Source organism: Ammodytes marinus, assembly GCF_949987685.1.
Source record: "Ammodytes marinus genome assembly, chromosome: 8".
Classification (NCBI taxonomy): Eukaryota; Metazoa; Chordata; class Actinopteri; order Uranoscopiformes; family Ammodytidae; genus Ammodytes; species Ammodytes marinus.
Window position 1 is genome coordinate 18,036,099 of NC_137212.1, and position 26,454 is coordinate 18,062,552.

The window sequence follows — 26,454 nt, forward strand, 5'->3', positions numbered from 1 at the left end:
GAGAGTGAACGAACGCGCACCTTTCCCACGTCCGGAAGGAGGACGACGTTCTGTAGCCTACTTTCAATCCTCTCGGTATTAACCTTAACTCGGTGTGAGCCGCCCTTCTCCTCTAGCCTACTGTATGTCTGTCTGTCCATCTTTGTGTGTCCGTCCATCCATGCCCGCTGCTTAAACCTGCCATCGATCATTCTCCTGCTTTACTGGATCCCGGAGCTGTGGAATGAGTTTTATAACCAACTGGAGACGAAGCGTGAAGAAAGATGCCATCAAAAAGTGAGTACTCGGTGAAATCTGTGCAGGTTCTGTCGCTGTCGATACTTGTCTGGTGTTCACAGCGAGAATGCACACGCATTGTCAGTGTCGAAACGCTAGATACCATCTATTGTCACTGTTACTAAAGCTGCTACAAATCACCAGAGAGAAAAAAGTTACTAGTAGTAGGCTATGTGTCAGGCGGCCAAAGGAGCCCTACATATAAAAGTCATTTTTTGTCTGAAAACTGTGAGTCAACATATATCAAATGTTATGTAGGCTACAGTAGGCTAACTGTAGATACTGTTTGGTGTCCTGATGCTTTTCATTGCTCTTTGATCGCCTGTCGTTGCCATTCTAAAGCCTGTTAGACAACATTACACGATGTGGTCTAGCAGGACTCGAGCAGAGAAAATACACCTGATGATCAAGTGAGACAACTTTTTGTTGTCGTTTAATCTCATGAGTTGCATTCCTTAGCTCTTTTGTACTTACTGTTATTCATAATTAAAATAACAGAAAAACAAATGTCGAAAAAGAATCAATATTTAAACCTTAGTGATTACCAGCTTGCAAAACATAAATAACTCATTTCAGCTACACCATTATCTTTTCGGTTGAGCTACTCACACCTCACATGCTTGGGGTCACAAGCTAAAGAAGATGGGGACTGCTACCCTAAGAACAAGAGATGTATATATTTCTAAACTGAGATTGCTAAAACCTGATTGCCATATCAAAAGAGTAACACTGGCTAGAATAAAATCAAGTGGGACTTTGATTTAACTTTAATTTAACTTTGTTTTAAACTATACTGTATGTACAAAACTCTTCTATCACACATCCTCCTCACACCATGATGAGATCCATTCTTATGTTCTCTCTAAATCAACCTTTGACCTCTTTGCAGGGAAGACATACCAGATGGCCCGGACTCCCCGAGCAGGTACGTTCACATTGTGTCATTTGTCCTTGCCTTCAGGAACAATCACAAGGGAAAAACGACAAAGCCTAGTTGCTGCTTACAGTGCTAAGAACACGTTGCATAACAGTGCCACGATACACTTGAACACCTTCACTGTTCACAAGTTGTTTGCAAACTTTTAATTGGTTTGGTTTCCCAGGTTGTCAGTCATAAACAGTCCAGAGTTGGATCCTATCCTCACAGACTTCAGGTGAGTAAAGTAAAAAATATTAACGCAAATTCAATCGCAATCAGATACAATAGTATTCTGGGTTAGAGTTTAACATTTAACAACTTTTCTTTTTTTTAAGTTAACATTTAGAGTATCTTTCTGGAAAACATGAAATGTGTCTTTTCAATATTGTTCACATAAAATGATCCCAACATATGTCCCATCTTAACACTAATTTCAGCACAATTGTCCTCGATAAATCGTTTCCAAGAAATAATAATAAATAGCCTGGGAGTGTCCGCAAATATCAGTGTCTGTGCTTCTAAGGCTCTGGCGATCATGTTCCTCGAACAATAGTCAGCCTTTCAGCTGGCTTCCATCCCTTGAGATTTGACCTCATTTTCTCTATACAACCTGCATTTTGTTCCTCTCTTTCAGGCTTCAGCTACCGGGTAACAACGATGCTCTGGAATCATCAAATCCGTCCAATGGGTAAGACCAGACAGTGAATTATCAGAACGCAAAACTGTAGGTGCTGTAGGAGAGATTTTTAATTTTTTTTGCAGATTACCTAATTTAGCCAACCTTTATTATGAACGCTATATTTGCAAGAAAACATTTTATTCATTGTTAATTGGGTAAAATATATCACATTTTATATTAAAAAGCAAAAAATATCATGGGTCGTTTTTCCCCTGGAAAACCGTTGCATGCAGCAGGTCAACCAAACAAGCGTTAGATATGTATTGATGATGAGCAAGCTAACCTAGCAAGCTCAGTGATGCCAGGACCTGGACACAAATCAGGGAACCAGAAAAGAAAGGAAAAAAAGAGGGAACTTTCAAGGGCTTTAGACCCCCGGAAAATTCCTTAATATCAGTATTTCTGCCAGCAGAAGTGGATTTTCAATTCAGAGATACTGTGATATTTCATCAAGTTTTTAGGTGTCTTTGTGAGGGTGTTCTGCAAATGATCCTGTATATTGTATCTATTATTTTCTAAGAAAATTAGAAAATTACATATTTAGACTTTAAACGAAGGTGGCAGATGGCTGTTATACTGATGAGGAAAGCTTCTGGTAGCAGTGCTATCCTGGTAAACCCCCCCTACAGCATTGGTGTGTCTCAAAGCTTACATTACAGTAAATGTTACAGTAAATGTGCCAAAAAGCACAAGTGCAAAGATCTTCCAATGGCAAATCCGCTTGCGCGCTATGCGCATCGTCGGTATCTCTGCCCACTATTATTTCTGTTAGCCCACCCTAATCTAACTGGCTAGAACCGGCCCTGTGTACAGGTATATGTTTGTGTAGGAATAAGCGCATCATGCACATTGATACAAGTTCAGTATGAGTAAAGGCGGCCCAATGACTGGACCTTTTCAGGGGCCCAGTCATTTGTCTGGGCAGGCCTGGTGACAGTGAGTTGCTCACTGTGAACAGCTTGACTTGAAAGACTTCCTGACATAATGATACGCCCGATAGAGAGAATCTAAGAATCCTCGTGCATATCTCTCTCCGTCTAGCTTTTCTATTGCTGCATTCTCTGTCGAGGCATGTTAAAGGCGTATTGGTAGCCTGAGGAGGAGGATAGCTGCGTCTCTTTGGATCCGGAGAGAGAGAGAGAGAGAGGGAACTAAAAGAGCGTGAGTGATAAGCAAAATCAATTATAAAACCAATCAAGGTTCCAGGTGCATTTGGACATGAGGCCTGCAGGCTGTATTGGTTGGCTCTGAGTTTTTTTGTCTTACTCTGGTCTCAAAGTGACGTAACAGTGAGCCAGACTTCCATATTGTCATGCTGCTCCATGCACGGTGCTGTCTCTGCAGAAGTAAATAGAGTTCCTGTTTCCGAGGTCAACACAAAAAGGGACCTCAGTGTGGGTTTGTTTACGGCATTTCTAATGACAGTTTTCTCAACATGGCTAAACTACTGCTTAAGGATCGCACGGTTTCAACACTATTTGTTCTTTTTTGAAGAGTCAGAACATCAAGCTGTAAGTAACATTTGATCAGTGTCACCAGCAACAGGAGGGAGTGGTGACCTATCCTTGTTTATTTTGAGTGAGTAATTGGACAAAAGGGGTTGTGAGTACAGTCTCAGTGTATAGAGAGTGTGTATATACACCAATCTTTGGGATGTACTAGTTTCCAAGCAAGCTGTGGTGCTCTGAAGTCTTCTGGAAGGTGACTCATCACAAGGGAGTGCACTCGGGGGGAGGGGAGTAAGGTGGTTGGAGGAACGTACACAGAGAAAATACAAAGGAAGACAGAGGGCGTAATGCACAGTTGCCTGAAGATCTACAGAATTTACTGTGGGGTCAATCTTGTCTAGCTGCTCTATAGGAGTTCAACATCAAAAAACAAAGACCGGAATATGAGTATAATATGCCCTCTTTAAAGGTGCTCCGAGGAACTTTCAGTTTGTGTTAGTTCTTGCACCCCCTTTGGACAAAAGCGGTATTCTTTTTACTATGCCAGCTGTTGTTCCAGGGTGAGCGTACCCATGACAAAGGCATTAAGAAAAACTATATTAAAATAGCATTCTTTGCACAGATGGTCTCATTTGCTGTTACATGTAATTTATGATCAGCAGAGGAAAAAGGAGACTGTTTCAGAAATATTTAAAAGTTCCTCGTAGCACCTTTAACTAACCTCAGATCTTCATGATCTTAAATGATAATTTGCCATTGTTTGGTATATAAGAGCGGCAGTTGACAGATTGACATGGCAAAAATCCTTGTTTTTCCGTCGTCAAATCCAATTCTCCAGCATGAGGACAGCAGCATATCAAATCTAATTATCTCAGACTTAAACCCATGACTCTCTGTGATCCTCACAGTACACACATGAGAGATGGAAGCAACTATTAAGCTTTTTCTCTGGCTTATTTTTTTTTTTACAGTTTATAAAGGCAGATGGATCAGTCACATGAGTTGGACTCTGTGCTTGTTCCTTGATGTTAGCAGTGTTACTAATTGAGTGTGTATATGTGTGTGGTAGTTTATTTTCATCTGGCTCAATGGAGAGAACTAATATTTTCTATCCATTGGCTGGACATTTCAGTTTTCTACTCATATTGTCTCATTAGGTCTTAGTTCTGATCTGTGCAAGCAGTTCTGATTTTTTAGACCTACAGTTAGGCCGAAGAATCTTGAGTTACTGCACATCTACAGTTACTAGACAGTGGTGAATTAACAAATAGTCATACGAGAAGACTAAACACTTTTGAACTGTTTTGTCATTTGCCATTTTGAGTTGCCATAGCAGGAAACACACATAGGCCTGAAAGTATTAAAGTTAAATAAAGTGTAATCAGTATTAATATGATCAATCACACCTGTTTCTTAAATGCTATGTCATGTCATAATGTCTGCAATAAACAGGGGTACTATCACTGTTACTTCTGCTCTTGGGAGATGTGGATCAGGTCAGCCCTCTATCAGCTAAAGTGCATCTCATGTCACTCACACACGAGCAGTGGGAAGGGTGGCGAGCTTCCGTCTGGCCCCTGCGCGTGTTTTTCATTCATGATTTCACACAAGGTTATTACGCTTCTACTGTATGAGCTAGCGTGCGTGCTTGCTGCTGAGCCTTTTATTTCTGCACTCTCTGCTCGCTGCAGTGTTCAGCCTCTGCCACTGCAGCAGACAGGACCGGCTACGCAGCACAGCAGCCCTCTCCCTTGTTCCATCTTTCAAGTCATGCGTTCCCCTCTCTGTCCCAAAGCAGCAGAGAACACAAAGTTTGTGTTAGGGGCATGAATTAATGAATATAACACATTTTCTTCATTTCGCTACCATTCTGTCCACCCTCCTAGTTTTAGAAAAAATGTTGTTGATTACCTATCGTATGTAAAAAAAAAATCCCTAGGTAATAAATTGTGGTAATTTAGGTCCGGCCCCTGAATTTGCAATAACCAATCGGAGCAGAGACTGCATTGTGTGGCATGACAGTGATGATTGCAAGAGGTGGGACAGGCTTTTCAGTGTGTGTGTGTGTGTGTGTGTGTGTGATAGTCATCCCGATCTTATTAAGGTCTGCTGTGGCTGCTGCGTCCTTCCTCCTCCTCCTCCCTCCCTTTCTCCCTCCCTCCCTCTCTCTTTCAGTCCTTCCTCCCTCTCTCTTTCACCCGCCTGCCCTTCTGATGCTGCTTCTGCTCTGTTTGCTGCTGCTGCCGCTGCTGAGACACCGTCTATTACACTGCACTGCTGAAAAGGCCCCAGGCTCACATTCACTTCTGCAATTTTTTTCTTTATCTTTGTCTCTCTTTCACACTCAAACTTTGCCAGATGAAAATGTCCGATGACGATGAGACTCTGTCGAACGGGTAAGAGATTTACCTCATGTGTGGATGGTGTCTGTGTGTCATTCCACCAGCCTCTGTAGGATGCTCTGTAATTTTGTATGTGTGTGTGTGTGTGTGTGTGTGTGTGTGTGTGTGTGTGTGTTTGTGTTCTAGCTGTGTCACTCAGGCATGTGGTCAAACTGGCTTGGGTTATCATTACAGGAACTCTTTTGTGTCACAGCACAAGGCGACGAGGCCTCTGAACACCTCACACCAGCTGGAACAAATGTAGTGAATGCTGCGTGAAGCCACACTCCATAAATGAATGCTTCGTCACTCTTGGAGGGGATTTAATGTTTGTGTGTGTGAGTGTGTGTGTGTGTGTGTGTGTGTGCGTGTGTCGTGGTTTTCCATGAGCATTGAGCACCTGCAGGGATGTGTGTATTAACAGTGGTTGTGTACTTTATCTGTGATTGTGTGTGTTTGTGCCTCGCAGATAATGATCGACATTGTGCGAGCTGCTCTCTGGAGAAAGCAACCCAGAATTTTCAGCTGACTTGAAGTTCAATTAAATTACTGGGACAATTGCGTGGTATGCGCATCCTGAAGTCAACAGACTCTCCTCATTGTGTCGGTCGTCATGCCTTTTTCTTTCTCTCATATAATTGTCAGTTATAATTGTCATTTGGAGTACAGTGTCCTCTACTGTGTGACAACCTTTTCTCCCAGACTGAGGGCTGTATAAACTTGAGTTAGATTCCTAGTGTTCTTTTTTATGTCAGCTTAATAAACCAGCCTTGATACATTATTGATAGTTGACATTGATTATTTATGAGGTTGTGCCTGCAGTCTGCATCTTACAGGTGATTAGACTCCAGCAAGGTTCTAACATATGAGTCCAGATCAGGCGTGTGTTCTTGATAGTTACGGTTTAGGTGAAGGTCCAGGGAATTGAATATTGTCAATGCAGAGTCAGCACAAGACCAGTGTGACAGTTGTTAAGTTTGTTGTGAGTAACCAGAGAAAAAAACAATGTACGCAGATGGGGGCTTGAACACATGGCTGACAGAGACAGAGATTTGTCGTCCAATGGTTTTAAGTGAGCTTGTTGCTTTAAGTGAGGTGGCAGTAGGCAGTTGGTGCGTCTGCTTTCACACGGAGAGAAAACACCTATTACCTACTACGACACAGTACAAGCACCTCTGGTTGGATGGGTTGGATTCAGTCAGTGGCCACTTTGAGAATTGGAACATGTGACTCTGCAGCACTATCCTTGAAATCAATGACATAATGTGTCATATGCAGTATGCTACCTTGTAGCAATATCCCCCTGGCGTCATTTATGTATGTATTATTGATCCATTGATGTCTCATTGTTTTTATAAGTAGTAGACACTCAATACGTCACCTGTGTGTGTGTGTGTGTGTGTGTGTGTGTGTGTGTGTGTGTGTCTGTGTGACAGGTTGGCTGTGAGCGAGTCTCTTTGAGAGCAGTGCTCTGTCATTCAGACATAAACATACACATGCACACACAGTGTGTGAAGTCACGTTACTGTAGACAGAAATATAGTGTGGATATACGCTCAGATTTAGGATAATAATAGCGGCAGCGATACGGTAGCAGCCTAGCTTAGCTTTCCTACTTCATTGTACAACTTCCCCCGGGCAGAAATAGACTCATAAACTCTGCAAAATGAAGCGTGGGGGTTTGGATTGAGCAGCGGACCTTATGATCAACTAGATTATACGCCGTTCCTTTTATTTGGTGATTTTTACTGGACATCAGGCCGCCGTGGTAATGCTAAACACACGTCCTTCAACTGCTAACATGGTCGCATGTTTAGAACGTAGGCTATGGAACGTCAAACGCCCCCCTGTTCCGAAATCAACAAGCTGGCCGCATTTATACAGAGAGGCGGAACTGATTGTGTCGGCAATCTTACTACCCCCCGAGGTAGTAAAATTCCCAGAACAATCTCTCGCACCTTTCTTCCCCGTTCCGCAACGGTCGCATTTATACAGCAGGGCGGAGGGCCGAAATTCCGGCATATTCCCAGCTTTCACTGGCTGTGTAAAAGGGGCTATTGTTTCTCTGTTGGATATCTTTTTCAGAACACCGGGAACTGAAAGGTAACATATTATGTCGATTTCAGGTTGAAAATTGTAATTTAGGTTTCTACTAGAAACTGTTTTCATGCTAAAGTGTCCCAAAACCCTTTTTATGCTGAATCTATTCTTCTCACCCTTCAACACTCCATATTAGTTTAGCCCAGTCTGCTCTGAGTGGCCAGGTCCCCTTGTGGGAGCAAAGACACTGCAGCCAGCTCAATATAGCGGTCTGCTGGTGTGATTCAGGGTTATCTGGGAGTGTGATATTATAGGTGGAGGTAGTGCTAAGTTAGGTTGGTAAAGAGGGGGCGTGGCTTCTCCCCTGATGACGTAATAAGGGGAAACGAATCTGATTGGAGTTTTTGACCTAAGGTTTTCAGAAAGGTGGAGTAAAAGAGAGAGGGTTGTTTGTTTTTCTCAAACTGTATGGGTCTCTGGAGTTTCACACCCATATTAATGTTGAAAAAAATAGTAGGTGACCTTTAAACTCTGGTGTCATATCTCTGGTTTAAATATGTTTTTGGTTTTGTCTGTTTTTTTTGTGTCTGGGGGGCTTATTGTGTGCCTTCTTAAAAACAACCTATACTGAGAATACATGACGGCATGTTTTTCCATTGTGAGCCTCTGTGCTGTTATCGGCAAGCTCAGCTTGCTGCTGGTCATATGGTAACACAGCAGTCAGTCACCCGCATGTCATTAGCCAGAGTTGCACCAGTATGTGTGTGTGTGTGTGTGTGTGTGTGTGTGTGTGTGTGTGTGTGTGCATGTGCTCCTTTATGGTAGTGGGGATTATCTGTGTGTGTGTGTGTGTGTGTGTGTGTGTGTGTGTGTGTGCGTGTGTGCGTGTGTGCGTGTGTGCGTGCGTGCGTGCGTGCGTGTGTCTGTGTGTCTGTGTGTGATGAGTTTATAGTTGCTCCGTGCTTCTAATGGGCAGGAATGTCAAGTGAATGCTGTCCTATATTCAATGCTGTTTTACACATTAGTCCTAGTTGTGTTTGCTCAGTTTTCTGCTCTCCTATTTTTTTGCATCTGTTGAATGTTTGAATCTGACATCTGAAACCTAATTTCAAAGAGGTGATAATGGCCGACTGAGTGCATACCAGTTGTTGACGTGTAAATGGGGAACAACTTCCATTCTCATGGTATCAATACTGAAAGTTCATACACAAAACCAAACTGAATGATGAGACAGCAGAAATCAGGTTCCTATTTCACACAAACACAGCAATAGACTCAAAATATGACACTTTTTCCAACATTTCATGACACAAATTAACATCAATAGCAAATAGCTGAATCTATCCATCAAGGGGCGCCCTTAGCTCAGTTGGTAGGGCGTCCCCCCCATGGGCCTCGGCCAGTAGCGGACCCGGGTTCGATTCCAGCCCGCGGTCGTTCTCTGCATGTCACTCCCCTCTGCCCCATTTCAACTCTGTCTCTACACTATCAATAAAGCATGAAAATGCCAAAAAAATATCTTAAAAAAATAATAATAATCTATCCATCAAAACAAACAAGTCATAATCTAAATGACAGTAATGAATCACCTTAATGTTGTAAACCTTAGCCTTTCTACCATCAACTCTGTTCTTTAATTAAGCCCATCGTGCTGAATTTTAATTTGTCCCTTCACACGCTTCTCTCACCTTGAAAGGCAGAAATAAAACACAGTTCAACGGATCCATCCCCAACACAGTTAGTAAAGTCAAAGTGAAGGATAACAAAGCCCTCGGTCACGACTCTGTTAGGCCAAACCATGCCTATGAGGGACATGTGCGTAACGCAATGAATACGCAGCAACATAATGGATGGACAATCATTGGGAGCAGTTTGCTCTCACAGAAACAACAGGAAGCTGTGTTTATGAGAGAGAGAAACAACAATTATTTTGATGATTGAATAAGTTCATCATCCTGAACTTATTCAAAACTGTTCGCTCAATTATCTTAAGTGGATGGTTGTGCAAGTTCTGCAATTTAAGCCGAACCCTCTATGCAATGTGCACTGTAATGCAAAAAACAACAGCAACACTAACAGAAAAGCACTAGTTTAATTGTCTGGCTCACCTCGCCTGTCTTTCTGTTTTCATTGTGAAGCAGTAGAGATGCATAAAGTGTTGAATAAAGGAGGACTATGTAAGTAGACTGATACATTATCAAGATCCCATTGTCTGTAGTATGCAAGTGTTAAGAGGCTGCCTTTGTCGCTGTCAATGAAAACGGGGTCACTGCTGTGGTGAGAGAGACAGAGATACTAGGGGAGCTGGCAGAACAAAGCCAGGCGACATTGATTGTATTTGGATCTTTAGATATGAATCAACTTTAGAGTTTCATCTAAAGATATTATGGGAATGTCTTATTTCCACTCAATGCAAATTGTCCACTTAACCAATACTAACACATTTAACAACAGTAACATTTCTTAACAAAACAGATTTTTTTTTGGAAACATTGTTCCCCTTGAATATTGATATTTTATAGAGGTCAAGATTGGGTTTTTAATGTGATGATAATGTATTTTCATTATCTCATCCAGATTCTGTGTTTGTTTTGGTTGTGCAGGTGCTCGCGGTCAGACCTGTCGCTGGCTCTGGAGGACTGCATGGCTGCCCTGGATTTGTTCCTCAGAAACCACTTTGAAGAGGCGCAGACGCGGCTCAGATGCAGGTAGGAGAACAAGCTGAATGCACAATGCTATTGCTACTGCCAGAGCCGGCTCAAGCCTTTATGGGGCCCTAAGCGGAATATGATCAGAGGGCCCCTCTCGAATCGTAGCGCTGCCCAAATTATTGCCCATTGTTAAATGTTATCCCCACACCCAGTGTTTTCTGCTAGTGCATCCGATGTCCGATGTTCGCTTATGCCTCGGGCCGGCTCTGGCTACTGCTGAGCTCTGCTCAAGTCGAGCTCTGACCTGCATGACTTTGTGCTTTCATGGAAGTGCATAATAAATTCAATGATGGCTGAATTCCATTTAGCTGCTTCTGTTTCATGGTTGTGCCATTGCGCAGTCTTACTGGCATGACTTACTGGGACATTTTTTATTTTTTTTTGTAACATGCACATTTTCTACTCCGACAAGTCAAAATGTGTTCTGTTCTGTGAGAGATCCTATGAATGTAATGTTTTTGTTTGGTGCTAATTACAGTGTTGGCATGCTAAAATGCTAAGCTAAGATGGTGAATATGGTAAACATTATACCTTCTACCTAAAAACAATGCTAACGTGCTGATGTTAGCATTTAGCTCAAAGCCCCTCCGTAGTCCAGCCTTAAAAAGCATGTATTAAATTAACATGCTGCTTGGACAATCACAAACACAACCTCCGTCTCTGGGCTCACGCCTTGCCTCTAGCCTTGTTTTCTAACACTGTGTCATCGAGTTACTCAATTGTTCCCTGCTTATTATCTCTATTATCAGAAGGTCAGAACATGTTGATCCTCCACCTTCTATTTCTTCTCAGGGGCTGTGGGCCACTCCCTAGCCCCAGTTTCATCTTTTCAATGCCGCCTTACATCAAGACAGGAAAAACAGCTTCCCGTTAGCATTCTTGTTGTAATTTTGCACTAAGGCTAGATTGAGAGCCATTGATAGTTTGCTCTTGTTGTTAGAAGCCATTTTGGAGTTTAAGCTCTTTAAGTGTTGAATAAAAGTTGAGTGATGTAATCACTTCGTTGGATTTCATTGCTCAGACACAACTATGGAGAGTTTCATTGCAACATTATATACAAACTTTGTGTCCAAGTGACTTCACAACAACATGGTATGCTTTAGTATTTAAATCTGGATTTGTGAAATACTCCAACCTGGAGGAAAATCTCTCTAGATCCAACCCTCCAAGACTTTTAGCTGCTACCCCAGGCTGATGCTAGGCAGTCCTTTGGCTCAGCGGGTATCCTCATTTCTGTCTTGATGTACTTCCCACAGCTCTGAGTTGCTTAAAGGTGAAATAAGCGATTTATTTATGTTAATATAAGTGTTACATTGCTCTTTATTCATACAGTTATCACTTATATAGTGTGCGCGTTTCATAAAGCCGATCTCTCAGTCACCCGCTCTGCATGTAATCGGCAAATAAACTTTTCGGGGATCCCACTACTAATAACCAATCAGAAGAGAGAACGCTACAAACTGGCACCCATCTCACTACCGGTTCACGCGCAGAGCGACAGACGGGTGAATGTGAATGCGCCTACAATGGCGGAGCAGGTAAAAATCCTTTACAATGTCTGTTTTGATGGTTTTTATCATGTTTTATCACACTTACTGATCTGAGATGATGCTAGATAACTCGCTGCTTAAAGACCGCAGTGCATTAATGTGGTGACGTGGGGACGAGGGAGGGGACTGCTAACTGCAGTCACTGACAGGAAGTTAGCTAAACTGACCATTCCGCTTACTGAACCTTTAAGTGCACCTGAACAAACACTAGTTGCAAGTATTGTATTTGAAAGTACAAAATCAGTGCATGTTTAAACTTTTGAGATACAGTAAGACATGTCTATCCTATGATAATCAGGGGCTCCACAGTGATCCGGCTAGGTGTTACTGTGGTCTTTACTCACAAAATGTCCTTCTCATAAACAGTAGTTGGAATATTGAAAAAAAAATTGTCAAAGAGTTAAGTTAATAACATACTGCTGAACAATCACAGTTTCCTCCCCTACTGACTCTCCCTAGTTCTAACAAATTAATTCAGTTGATAGAAAGGACGCATTAAAATGAAAGAGTTGTTTTTCACAAGAATACATAACTTAAAACAAGTTAAGGCAGGGCTTTATCTTGATTGGTTTGTACAAAACACCCACAACTTTCAACAACAATTTATCCTGCTGCTCTGAAAATGTAAAGAGTTTTCCCAGAGGGAGCTTGAGGCATCAGACTTATATAATATTATGTGAGGTGTGATGACGTCTGCTGCATTGTGAAACACCAGCTTTCCTCGTCCTGTCTGTCCTCTGATTTTGTCCATTTGGTCTTCAACTGTCCCCTTCCTACAGCTGTGTTGCTGTGACGCAGTGGGACACCGTGGTCTCTGCAGCAACCACACGCACTCACTCACACACACACACACACACACACACACACACACACACACACACACACACACACACACACACACACACACACACACACACACACACACACACACACACACACCCACACTCACACTCACACTCACACTCACACCCACACACACACACCAGAGGTTGTGTAGTAATATTTGCCATGCATCAGTATCACTTCAAGTGAGTCTATGAGTGCAGCTATCTCTTTACATTGCTCTAATTGTCACTTACCTGTATATAGGGTTCAGAAATTTGAGAGGCCCAGACGATATGTTTTCTGAGTCGTAGTCAAGGAGCCACTGTCGACAACAGGGATACGCCCGCTGAGTAACCAGTCATGTGTTCATTTTTTATTTATTTCCTTTAAATCCCAGACACTCCAGGCTTAGTTAAATCTGACAGTTCTCTGTTCAAACATGCCCCCAGACCAAGTACAGGCATCTAAAAGACTGCAATCTGATTTATTTTTTCCGTCTTGCTCGCTGTCCTGCCCCATTCCTCACACTTGTATCAGGGAGTGGGTGCAGGAGCGTAGAGGCATGACACAGTAGTTTGTGATGTTGTTCTTGATAAGCTGTGCCTGGGTCTTTTCTATGGGTGTCAAAGTTTTATGACGCTTTGAAAACATACCTCATTTGGGAACTTTGCGGCTAATTTCTGAAACTTTAATAAAAAAAAAATAATAATAAATTGCTTTACATATAGGGTCACTGTTTTACATGTAAGAATGTTCTCGTCACTGCACTTTCTGCTTGTTCCTAACACATGCAGAGCTGACTACATGCACACGTGTTTTGGAGAAAGTAACAAAACAACTCTATTTTTGCATCATGGGAACGCGCTGGTGAAAATATGTGGCAGACCCTGTTTTTTCAGTGCCGCCGGCAGGGTGTATAACCTTTTGTATCCCCGATGCCTGAGATGTTGCTTATTGAAAAATATCGGTGTGCTGCTGTGAAATATTTGGAATTCCCAGCCACTTTTAGCACAGCTACATGCAATTCAATTGACCTCACAGCTTCATCCTAAATGGTTTCTTAGCTTGAGTTTGGGTTATGTGGCATTACATAAGACGGACACAATGGAAAATGTAAGGCAGGCAAATCTCTGTCTGTATCTCCGCCTTCTACTCTCAGTCTCTGCCGTTGCTTCCTGGTTGCTTCCAAATGTACTGTTTGTATATAATAATAACAAAAAGTAAAGATTAAACCAGGATTAACATGGCGATGTGTTGTCCGGCTCTAGTTCCACAAGTTGAAAAAAATAAATAGTTGATGCAAATGGAGTTTTCAGTGTCCAGGAGACAACTTGTTTGAGCTCAGAATACAATTACAGAGGCCGGTCACATGTGGTGGACAGAAGTGAAATGTCAGTTATGCAGACTGACAGCATTCCTTCCCACACACACACACCCCTGCTTTTAATACACACAATACATAGGTAAATACGGGATACGTGAAGTTGTTTAAACCATTAAATGTGACTGCAGTAGGACAGCATATTGTGGATGGCACAGCTGTGTGTTTTTCTTGTATAATTGTTCATTTCTTGGAGTCATTGGTTTGTGTAATGGGTTATAACTTGAAGGACATGCTCTTTTAAGTGGAACAACAAGTACATCTACTGGAAGAATGTGTGCGCCACATTGGACACTCCCCCTTCGTCGCTTTAAAAATCCTGCAATAAGTTTTGTTAAGCACAGGGTGTGACATGGCACACCAACAGCCACAGATAATAATAGATACTGGTTGTTTATTTTCTTAATGTATGTATTGGCAGAGCCGGCCCAAGCCTTCAGGGGGCCCTAAGCGAAATATGATTAGGGGGCCCCTCTCCAATGTTAGTGCTGCTGAAACTATAGATGTTTGTTAAATATCATTCACACACCCAGTGTTTTCCGCTAGTGCCTCCACTGTGCAGCTGTGCGAAAATATTAGACAGCCTCGATTCAGACCCTCCTAGGGGGTTCCGGGGGTATGCCCCCCCGCAAGATTTTTTTTAACCTTTTTAAAGTGAAATGCATGAATCTGGTGCACTTTGAGAGGAAAATTAAGAGGCTAAATCTGAGAAATTTTGTGTGAACAAATAATTTGGAGACACTGGGTCAGATGAATTAGAAGCTATTGAAGAAGGACACATGGATTTTCCATAAAAATATTAATATAAAATAAAATATTATGGAGGGTCCTCTGGGTTGGGCTTGGAGCTCTTTTTCTTTTACGGGACATATTTCTCTGTAATATAATGAATGCATTTAAATGCAGTGAGAGGAACGAAGCAGAAGAACTCTGTTGTCCAGCTACTGTATCTTTTTTTCCACAGACGAGGCTGAAATAGGCTATAGACTAAACACAGTGCATGGGCAACTGAGGGCAGCCCCATTTCCAATTGTTTTTAAATAAACTCAATACACACTGTGCAGTGCATGGGTGTGAACGTGACATGATCAGATCATTTCGGATTACCTCCCAGATGAACTGATTACATTTTTAGGCTATTAATTATCTAGACCAAAACATTTTATTCCTTTTTTGTATGATAACTCTCATTTGCATAATATGATGTTAATATCAAACACACAAACTAAAAAAAATAAATAAAAAAACGTTTTTTTTGAGGGGGCCCCCCTGGCGGTCGGGGGCCCTAAGCGACCGCTTAGTTCGCTTATGCCTCGGGCCGGCTCTGTGTATTGGTGGGGGTTGAGTCTTCTAAGTATTCAACCACATCCTCTGCTGTTAGCAGGAATTGAAAATCTGAAGAATTTCCATATCCTGTGTCTGTGTGGATATGTGCTATAACTCATAAAGTGACTATTTTTATGAATCGTTCATTCTTCTCTTACTAGCCCACTATCTATCTGAAACAATATGCTGTTACCTCTCTTTTATTTTCAAGGCCATTATAGATAAAATGTGTGTTGCATTTCTTTACAGAACCAAAGACAGCATGTACCACGCGCTGACATATGCCACCATCCTGGAGATGCAGGCCATGATGACCTTTGACCCCCAACACATACAGATAGCAGGAAACACCATGAAGGAGGCCCAGGCTATCTGTCAGCGGTAAGACTTTCCCCTGATCCCCCCAATGGCCAGCTGATTAACTCTGACAGGGGCTTTCTTTTTAAGTTCCACTCTTGTCAGCTACAGAAGTAAATGTTGTCTCTTCAAAAACCCAATCGTTATAGAGAAAAAGGTTTAATAAAATAAAATGTACTGTATATACTTTTTTTATTGAGTTTTAGCAAGCAATACATATATAAATAATTAATTATTACACAAACAAAAAACAGAGACACAAGTTTGATTTTAGAATATCGAAAGGAGTCTTTGAGTGATATAAAGTGATGGTTTTCATCAGCACTTATACTGCTGACACACAGCACATGGTACTGTATCTTTTTGAACAAGTTCCCCTTGCAGCAACATCAAACCACAGCCAGAGAACCTGCTGTGATCATCCAACCTCACTAACCGAAGGAATTTCACAACCATCCCGAAGCTACTGTGAGATAGGGCTGCTTGATTATGGCAAAAATCATGATGACAATTATTTTGAGTAATATTGAGATCATGATTGTTTAACACAATAATTAAATTTACTTTTGCAATGCATTTAATAACTTTTGTGGAAATCTGTTAAAAAAGCGGTGCTTTTAACAGTGGATTTCCTTGAATTTAAATATAGTGCAACTGTAAAATAAAAACCTGGCCTAAAGGCTTGAACTGACTTTAGAACGTTATCTTGCAAAAGTCGATTATATCGATTATTATTATAATTATACTTATTTTAAAAATTGTCGAAATTGTTGTTCATAAAAGTCAAACTTGTAATTGCGATGATTAAATTCAATGAATTGCACAGCCTTACTGTGAGAGTATCTCTCATGATTCAGAACTGGACCAACATTAGATCTCTTCAGCCCACTCAGATAAACACAGATCTGAGGTCAGAGCTGCAGTTTACCTTTTCCAATGTTGTGACTGTCAGTAGGAAATGCAATGCAGGGTCAGCACTGTGTGTAACTTCAGCCTTGGTGGAGTCTCAGCATCCTGTCCCAACTGGAAAAGAGGCTGAGTCTCCGATTTGCAATGAAACAAGATAAGGAGAGAAATGTGGGACAGTGCAGTGCGGTTGAAAAACAATCCTGATGTGTTTTTTTTATTATTTAATATTTATAAATAATTATTTATTTTGATTTTTGTTGCACTCTATGAATTAGGCACCGCAAGAAGTCAAGCTTCTCCAAAGGCTTCACAGAAGGTCAGTAATGTCCTGTCACCGTTATTCATAATAATGATCAAAGTCAGTGTTAAGGATGCTGCTGTTACATCTTTGCTTTGCATGTGTGAGTACTTGAATGTTAATGTATTTGAGTCATTTGAATCTTGGCTTCTGGTAAGATAAGATAAAATGTATTGTCCTGAAGGAAATTTGTCTTGGGCAACAGTGCTGCATACAAACAATATATTTAATATCAATCAATCAGGACATGATAAAATAAAATTACACAAGATTAAATAAGCTGTTCATGGTAAACAAACAACACACACACACACACACACACACACACACACACACACACACACACACACACACACACACACACACACACACACACACACACACATTAAACATTATACATTATGTACATGTGTGAGTGTATATTTGTATGTGTGTCTGGCCATTACGCTGCAGCTCTCAGGCTATCTGACTGAAGATAACTGTGACGTAATCCTTTTCACCTCAGAGGAACTCCACGCTGAGGTGTGCTACGCTGAGTGTCTCCTGCAGAGGGCAGCGCTCACCTTTCTTCAGGTCAGGATCGAGGCTAACCCAGCAAGCCTGCTACCACTGGTTATATTTTATGTTTATTTCAAACTATTATTAATTCCCTTCTAATACCTCTCCTTCTCCCTCTCTCTCTCTCCCTCTCTCCCTATCTGTTCAGGATGAAAACATGATCAGTTTCATCAAAGGGGGGATCAAAGTGAGGAACAGCTACCAGATATACAAGTGAGAATCTTAATGACAGAATATCCTGGTTCTCATCTCATCATCAATTGTCTTATTTAAGGTTTTATTTGAGACCTTTCTTTAAATGTATCTATCTTTATCTATATTCCCAATTATCTTGTAAAACTCTGTGCTTCATCTGTCTTTACCTCTCAGAGAGCTACACACAGTCCTCCAGTCCACCGGATACGTTCATGGGGACAACCATGGACATTTTGAGGGTGGCGTTAATCTTGGAGTTGGAGCCTTTAATCTGGTAGGTAGAAGGCTGAATGCATTTGTAGTCATGACAGAAAAATGTATAGTTGTTTTAATCATGATTATTTTCATGGTAACCACTGGAGTTGTAATTACACAGAAAGGAAGCCTTCTGTGTTGCCTTTTAATTCCACTCTGTCAATCTACTTCCTGCAGATGATATCCATGTTGCCCACGCGGACACTCAAACTGCTGGAGTTTGTGGGATTCTCTGGTCATAAGGTGAGTTCGAGCGAAAGCCAGTTGTGGCTGACTGAAGCCCCTGACAGGACAGTGGTTGTTTGATTGGTCTGTGCTATGTGAGGCACTGGTGTCTTCCCTCGTTGACAATGAAAAGGACATGCAGTCAACTTGTGAAGCGTATATCTGTAATAGATGTTTCAATAGTTCTTTGATTCCCCTCACATCTTGCCTGTGTTTTGTAGTGAAAGTACTATCATAGTTAATACAGTGCAGAACTTAATGACTGTTGTGTTTCTCTGGATCGTGAATTCTTGTTATTTGTGTTGCAGTTTTTTGTGCAAAAAAAATAATTTATACATTTTTGATTCGGCCACTATTGATTTAGTTAATCTTGAAAATAATACGAAAGCGATGTTAATCTGGTCCTGATTTTGCTTCATACAGGTGTATTATACTTTTAACTCAATTGAGAGAGATTTCGTATCTAAACATCTGGAGTCCCAAGGGACATGACGAGCTGATCTTGAAACAGTGAATTTACATATCTTGTACATCTTGCAGTATGTGCTTGCACAATATGCCCACAAGCCTTTATGTGACTGATCTCTGTTCAGATTAAACACCTGACAGTACATTGGTAGAAAGGGAGATACCTATAATGTAGTTATTTTCCTCCGTCATTTTACTGCAAAGAAAATGTGCCCAGAATGTCATTGTAATGTATTGAAATGAGTGGTATTCTGCACTAACGTGTATTTGTCTACATCTGTTTATGTATGTATGATGTATATCCAGGACTTTGGTCTACAGCAGCTTCAGATGGGCTCAGCAGAAAGCACATTCAGGTCCTTCCTATGTAACATGCTGCTGCTCTGTTATCACACTTTCATGAGTTTCATATTAGGTGAGAAAAGACACACACACACACACACACACACACACACACACACACACACACACACACACACACACACACACACACACACACACAAACAGGCAGCTGCAACAAACCACAGAAAAACAAACCTGGTAAGTGTTGTTTGACTCTTACAGGCACTGGGGAAGGAGACGTCGAAGATGCAGAGAAACTGCTGCAGCCGTATCTCCTAAAATATCCTAAGGTATGCCAGAATTAAACCTGTAAAAAAAAGAATCTGTAAAATGAGAAGTATCATGTTTTTCCTAAACATGCTGTGGGTTGTACTTCACCTAGGGATCAATCTTCTTGTTCTTCGCTGGTCGAATAGAGGTGATCAAAGGCAACTTGGATGCTGTGAGTGCCTGTCTTTTTTCTATGCACCTTAAACACTTTTAAAACCTTAAAATGAAAAAACTTTAACTTGTGCACTTTTAATGTAAACAGGTGTTATGTGTATGCACCATGCTATAACAGTATTGTGTATATACGTGTCTGTCAGCATGTTTGAGTGCACAAATCTAACATAATTTATCATTTTACAGCGAATTGCATTCAACAGTGAAAGTCATGAGTCTCCATCTATGTCAGAAAATATCACACAGACCTCTTTCTATTAATATGTAGCCTGTATTAAATGTAACTACTGATGTATTTTGATATTTGGGGAATCAAGGACGTCACATATTTAGCACTGGTCCCGAGTCCTGAACCAGGGTTAAAATGAAGAAACCTTAACATGGAAATTCTGCCTTATGCACATAAACAATCAAATGGGTTTAATAACCCTCTCAAACATGGTTTTCGTCGAGTTGCTCACTGCTTGCTGCTTGCTTCATATTAAATAGGTTTAAGAAATACTCATTGGTTTGTGTGTGTTTACAGGCGATCAAGCGTTTTGAGGAGTGCTGCGATGTTCAGCAGGAGTGGAAGCAGTTCCACCACATGTGTTACTGGGAGCTGATGTGGTGCTTTACATACAAGAGGCACTGGAAGATGGCCTACTTCTACGCTGACCTGCTCAGCAAAGAGAACTCCTGGTCCAAGGTGGGACACCGAAGAGTGGGATTTAAATACAGCTCTGGAAATAATTAAGAGACCACTCCAAATTTTTCATTACATTAAATAATGGAAATGCTCTAAATGACAATTAGGTTGGGCACATTTTGGGGAAATGTTGTCAGTAGTCTATAGAATAAAACTAAAATGTTCATTTCACTCAAACACATAACAATGAATAGGAATACCAGAGACACTGATCATTTGGAGTGATCTCTTAATTCTTTTTAAAGAGCTTAATGTTCTGGCCATATTATAAAAACAAAAGAACTATTTCTTTTTAAATATAAAACATTTTCTCTAAGAGATGAGTAGTAGTCTTTGATTTCAAAGGGCACAATAATAACGGCCCGATGAAAACACGGATGCCTCCGCACACATCTGTTTTCATTAACAGAAATGTTGGCGACCGTCGCTCATCTTATGGAAAAACAGTGTAATTCCTACCAACCTAAAAATCACCACAAGTGGGGGTGTCTTAGTGGTTATGACACATACCATCTACAGAAGTTGCTTCCCACTTTGATAGCATTAGTGCATATTTGTTCGGATTCTAAATGTTGTGAGTCAGTCCCCCTCTCTCCCCCCATCGCCTTTTAAGTTGCAGTGTTTTTCATGTCAGCAACAAAACAAGAGGCAAAATGTTTAATATTGATAGCAGAAAGATAGACTTCATGCTGTTTTACGGAGACAGAAAGCCTAGTGGTCGCCTTGTAGTGCTCTGACTCTCTTAATTCCACACAGTTGTAGTTTGTACTCTCCTCATCTTATAAGAAAGACTGAAAGATGGGATTGCTGCAGCAAACACTTTTTCTCCTTCTCTCAGGCTACCTATGCGTACATGAAAGCAGCTTACCTCAGTATGCTGACTCCGGATGATTGCCTAACCTTCGGGGAGACTGCGTTAACTCTGTTCAGGTATGAAACTACTACTGCAGCGGTGGAATATAACCAAGCACATTTACTCGAGGACTGAAAAATGTTGAGGTACTTGTACTTTACCTGGGTATTTCCATTATTTGCTACTGTATACTTTACTCCACCACTTTTATATGACCACGTTAGTTAATAGTTTATTTTCAGAATACGATTTTCAATACAAAATATAAATCATACATATTTATATATATATATATATATATATATATATATATATATATATATATATATATATATATACCTGAAACTGCTTACAGCACCACAGTGAAACCGAAATGATTCACTGTGTTATATGTATATCTTTGATGTCATAATCACTTCTTCTGTGATGAGACAGTCTTTGGTAGAACATTTTAACCAATATGTGAGATGTAATTTCGCTCTCAGAGGTATAATATAGCTAGTATTGAACTCATGTTTTTGCCATGAAATTATTTTTGTGGCACAGAGCTATACAAGTATCTTATCGATTGTACACAGCTTCAAAAATACTCTGGTAGGCCTAATTGCAAATGTATTTGGACCAACAATATGTAAGATATGTAGTGACTAGAATCATTTCTAGTTGACACTGTGACACATAGTTTTTAGACAAACTATGTGTCACAAACTATGCGTCAACTTTTCTACTATTCCAATATACTGTATGTAATGACTAGACATTTTAGTCATTACACATCTCACAGGCTGTTTAACAAATCCTGAATGTCCAAATAAATGTCCAAATAGCCTTCTGGAGTATGTGTACCCAAGTGCATACTGTAGTTTGTGACACATAGTTTCTTGACTACAAACTATGTGTCACATAATTTCCCCACACTACTGATATGTACATGTTATTTTTCATATTTCAGGCAGGTCCCAGGGCTGAAGCAGAAAATAGCAGGAAAATCGTTACCAACAGAGAAGTTTGCCATCAGGAAAGCCCGTCGCTACCTTGCAGAAAGCCCCATACCTCTTCCTTCTCCTCCACTGGTCAGTACTGGAGGAGGCTGTTTGCCATGTGGCACTGCTTGATTTGTAGCATGACTGGACTTCTGTGTGTTGCATTGCTTCTTTGAAGTTACTCGAATGAATGAATAGTTTTATTTCATACAGACTAGGACTACCTCTGTAGGTCTCCCGGCAGTGGGTGCAAGCACCGGGATTTGTCCCCATGGCTTGTTAGAGGTACAACTCTAGTATAGTAAACCTTAAGCAGAGCGGTGTAGCAGTCTAATCTTTTCATTCTGCCGCTCCTTGAGTTGCAGACATTGCCGCTGTCAGTTAAGGTTCCCAACAACTTGGTTCCCAACTATACAACCTACACTTGCAGAGGTTGGTTGAGCGGTCTTGATTGGCTGTGCTCAGAGAACTAGTGATACAGTATAACCTTTGTTAGAGTCAACTTTATTGTCAATTTTGCAATATGTGCCAGACATACAAAGGAATCGAAAAATACGTTTATCTTCGACCCAATCCATAAAGTGAGCTGAAGTTTGTGACCATTAAAAATCTATCTTTATGTTCAACTCTATCAATGAAAATGATCTGATTTTTGGTTTTGTGTGTGTTGTCTAGGAGATGATGTACATCTGGAATGGCTATACAGTCATTGGCAAACACAAAGACCTGACAGAAGGCATGCTGAAAACACTGGATGAGGCCCAGGCTAACCTTGACAGTATCCCAAGTATGCAATATCATTTACCAGAGCCAAGATGATCATTCTGATGGATTATGATTCTTAATTGTGTTTCTTTTTATATAAAAACGCTATGGTGGATTGCATTTATTTTACATTTACATCCTATACTGATGTAATTGTAATGTAAGCAGAGCATTTGATATAATCTTTTTGAATGTGCTTCCAAACTACTGTACCTATTAGTAGTAATCTATTTGGTCCTAATTGTCCTGTTGTGTGTTTGGTAGGGTCTGAGTTCACCATAGATGATCAGTGTCTGCTGAGCCTCTTGAGGGGACTGTGCCTCAAACACCTGGGGCATCAGGAGGAGGCAGAACACTACTTTACCCTCGTTCTCTGCAAGTAAGCCTCTCTCTGTAATTTGAAGCGGCATGTACAGCATATTAAGTCCCGTCTAAAAACACATCTTTTTAAACTGACATATTCAATCTAATTCATTGTCTCCCACCCATTTCACCCCACTTGTGTGCATTGTTTCAATGTATCTTGTTCTTGTGTTTTTTATGATTGTTGATTTTTTTTTAAACACTGCCCTGTAAGGTGACCTTGGGTGCTATGAAAGGCGCCCTCAAATAAAATGAATTATTATTATTATTATTATTATTATTATTATTATTATTATTATTATTATTATTATTATTATTATTATTATTATTATTATTATTATTATTATTATTATTATTATTATTATTATTATTATTATTATTATATGGTTGCTTAGCCAAACTCAAATCACAGAAATGCTCTAGTTTGTTGCAATATGCCATCACCAATTTGCCGTATCACATAGGTTGTGCATCTACTGGTGAATGAAGGCAGTTATGTTTTGAATACATGAACAGCAGAACATCTTTGTTCATGCTGACTTCCCCTTCACACATACTGTAACTTACAACTGTGTTTGACACTGTCTCCAGTGAGTCTCAGATCAAGTATGACCACTACCTGGTTCCTAATGCCCTGCTGGAGAATGGCCTGCTGTGTCTGGAGCAAGGCAGAAAAGATGAAGCGATCAAACTCCTTGAAACAGCAAAGTAAGTCTTTCAACCAGCAAAACATGCTTCCTGCACTTTAAATAAATTGTTTACTGTGCCTTATATATTTTTCCCATAGTGTACAGTCATCATTAATCCTCACATTTTGCAGTCATTGCTAGAATACACATCTTCATTGTAAACAATCTCTGTGATTTATAGGGTTCATGAAAGTGCCCATAAGTGCAATAAGAATTTAGACTGATATTTTCACCTGATGAGATTGTAAATCACTCTTTTTGCTCTGTTTCAGGCAAAATTATAAAAACTATTCCATGGAATCACGGACACACTTCCGTATTCAGGCTGCTCTGCATAAGGCCAAAGGCGTAGGGGAGAATGGCACCCATGTTCCCACCAGCCCTTAACACATATGAGACAAAGGAGGGCGGACTAGAGCTGAGACAGCTTTCTGTTTCTGCAGTCCCACAATGCAACACTTAGCCCAGCCCCACCCATTCGGGCTGACAATTTTTTCTTTTCCATCAGGAGAATAGTGGAAGAGGGATGCTTGTTTTTCACCTGTATGCCGCAAGCATGGGCCACTGCAGCTCTATGTAGCCCTCACTGGGTTACATTTGCCATGCCCTCTTCCAGAGTTAAACTGTGATGGACTCCACTTCCTTGTGGGATCTGAAATAGAGACAAGTTGAGAAATGTGCGTATATTAATGAAAAATTGCTTTTAGCAGGCTGGTTTTTCTAGCACTGTGGCCACCCATAAGGGGCACACTAGGATAGAAAACAAGGTCACACTCGTGTAATATATGCTGCATATAACAACTGACCCTTAATCCACCTGGCCAATATTTGACCTGGTTGCTGTAAATTTCTCCCAATTGTTTTCAAATTGAATGTAAATTAAAGATTATTTACTAAATTACTTGATTAGATGGGGGATGGCACATAATTATGCGTCAGCATAGTTTGACATTAGGTGTAAATCGTATCAAGCTCAACTCACCACATAGTCCATGATATGAGACTGTTTTCTACTGTGCCATTTGACACATTTTGGTTTACAGGTTTCACCTATGATTATATTTTTTATCAAAACCAATATATGTTCTCATTAGATACAAATGATTGATATGTTGGATTCACTTTTACACTACGCGTTGGTTCAATTTGGTACTCAAAGTATAAGGTAACGTTTTAATTGCTTTTCATTGTTATTATTGTTATTACATTTTCCTTAAACCTTTTGAAACAACATTTTAATTATGTGGAATATTTACTTTCAGTCTCCTTCTGAAGAAATGATCAAATTTTGCAATTGTGTATTTATCTAATGGGCTTTGATCAGAGCTATGTAAATCAGCCAGCCATGCAAACTCTTCAGAGTCAAAACATCTTGACAAATTGCAGTGAGGGTTGTTCTTTACATTTATATATTGTAAATTGCACCTTTTACACAAATTGTCCCGTTTTAAGAGGACAGATGAATGTGTCTTTTAGAAAGGCAGACTCCCTCCTTTTCTCCTCCTGGCATGTCGGACAGGCTCCAACAGTACTTGAGCTGGAACAAACAGGCCATTGACGCCAGGCAGTGAAGGACTGGGTGTTTGTCCGCCTGTTGCATCTTTAGCTAGTTCAGGAAGATCTGAACAGGAACCATGACACTCATCCTGCTTTGTGAACATCCCCTGCTACTCCTGAACCAACCCTGCTTGAACCACCTTCAGAAGTACTTGAAACTTATAACCATGATCCTGTGTCAAATAATAATTTGTACATGAACAAATGCTTGTAATGATTGAAATGATAGGACAGAAAGGAGTCACCTCTAATTGTGTTGGCGGGCGGTTATTTGAAGGGCTGTGTTTGAGCAACAGACTTTTAAAATCTAGAAACTCAGAAGGTGTATCAAGTGCACTGCTGATTTATTCATGATTAGAATAAAGTTTGGGATTTTAGTCGATGACTAGAAGTCAGTTTCAGTGTTTTTTAATGGTGGGAAATGTACCTTCAATATTGTTTTAACAGCAGTTGCTCTTTGGAATATTCCAGTAACAATTATGTTTTATTTTCCGAAGGTTAACAAAGCCTAATCTTTCTTTTTTTCCCCTTTGTTTTTGTAGATATATCTGAAAGAAAGTAACCAAATGTCGTGGCATTGTGATGTTTACAATCAGCATATTGTACTACTGGGCACGGCTACCACTGAGCAAAATGACATTCCTGTATATACTGAATGTTTCTATTGTAATTTAAGATGAAATTATACGCAACTAAAAATACACATCACATTTTGTGTTGTCTTCGTCCTTTGTGCACTACAAACAGAACCCCAACAAACAATGTGTACTGTAAAAAGAGGTTTTATTTTCAGAATAAGGAGACAATGCTTGCATACTTTGCAACCCTCTTTCTCATACGTGTGATCTAATCCATTTAGGCCTATACAGTAAAGTCCTCTCATCATGATATGCAGGCAATGGCAGCCACGGATAGGAAAACAAGGTGTGTAGGAATAATATACACATCATATTCAATCAAAAATACACA

At 40.4% G+C, this 26,454-nt stretch overlaps 1 protein-coding gene across 3 annotated transcripts; it reads left to right on the forward strand.

Moving 5' to 3' along the window:
• Positions 1 to 10: 10 nt before the first annotated feature.
• Positions 11 to 26,193, forward strand: ttc39a (tetratricopeptide repeat domain 39A). Of its 3 annotated transcripts, XR_013844974.1 has the most exons (22): positions 11 to 276; positions 1,166 to 1,201; positions 1,380 to 1,430; positions 1,830 to 1,883; positions 10,347 to 10,451; positions 15,786 to 15,917; positions 17,078 to 17,118; positions 17,606 to 17,673; positions 17,807 to 17,871; positions 18,028 to 18,127; positions 18,286 to 18,351; positions 19,108 to 19,216; positions 19,366 to 19,433; positions 19,526 to 19,585; positions 20,114 to 20,275; positions 21,114 to 21,205; positions 22,081 to 22,201; positions 22,787 to 22,898; positions 23,141 to 23,255; positions 23,831 to 23,947; positions 24,201 to 25,633; positions 26,028 to 26,193. XR_013844974.1 is itself a non-coding variant. In XM_080032249.1 (21 exons), exons 1-21 carry the CDS (start codon positions 224 to 226, stop codon positions 24,313 to 24,315), a joined length of 1,842 nt encoding a protein of 613 aa, XP_079888375.1. In that variant the 5' UTR covers positions 11 to 223; the 3' UTR covers positions 24,316 to 26,193. The 3 variants fall into 3 exon arrangements, 2 of the variants coding, with proteins under 2 accessions (XP_079888375.1, XP_079888376.1); XM_080032249.1 differs by having other exon boundaries at positions 24,201 to 26,193; XM_080032250.1 differs by lacking the exons at positions 11 to 276; positions 1,166 to 1,201; positions 1,380 to 1,430; positions 1,830 to 1,883 and adding an exon at positions 5,598 to 5,718 and having other exon boundaries at positions 24,201 to 26,193.
• Positions 26,194 to 26,454: the final 261 nt, after the last annotated feature.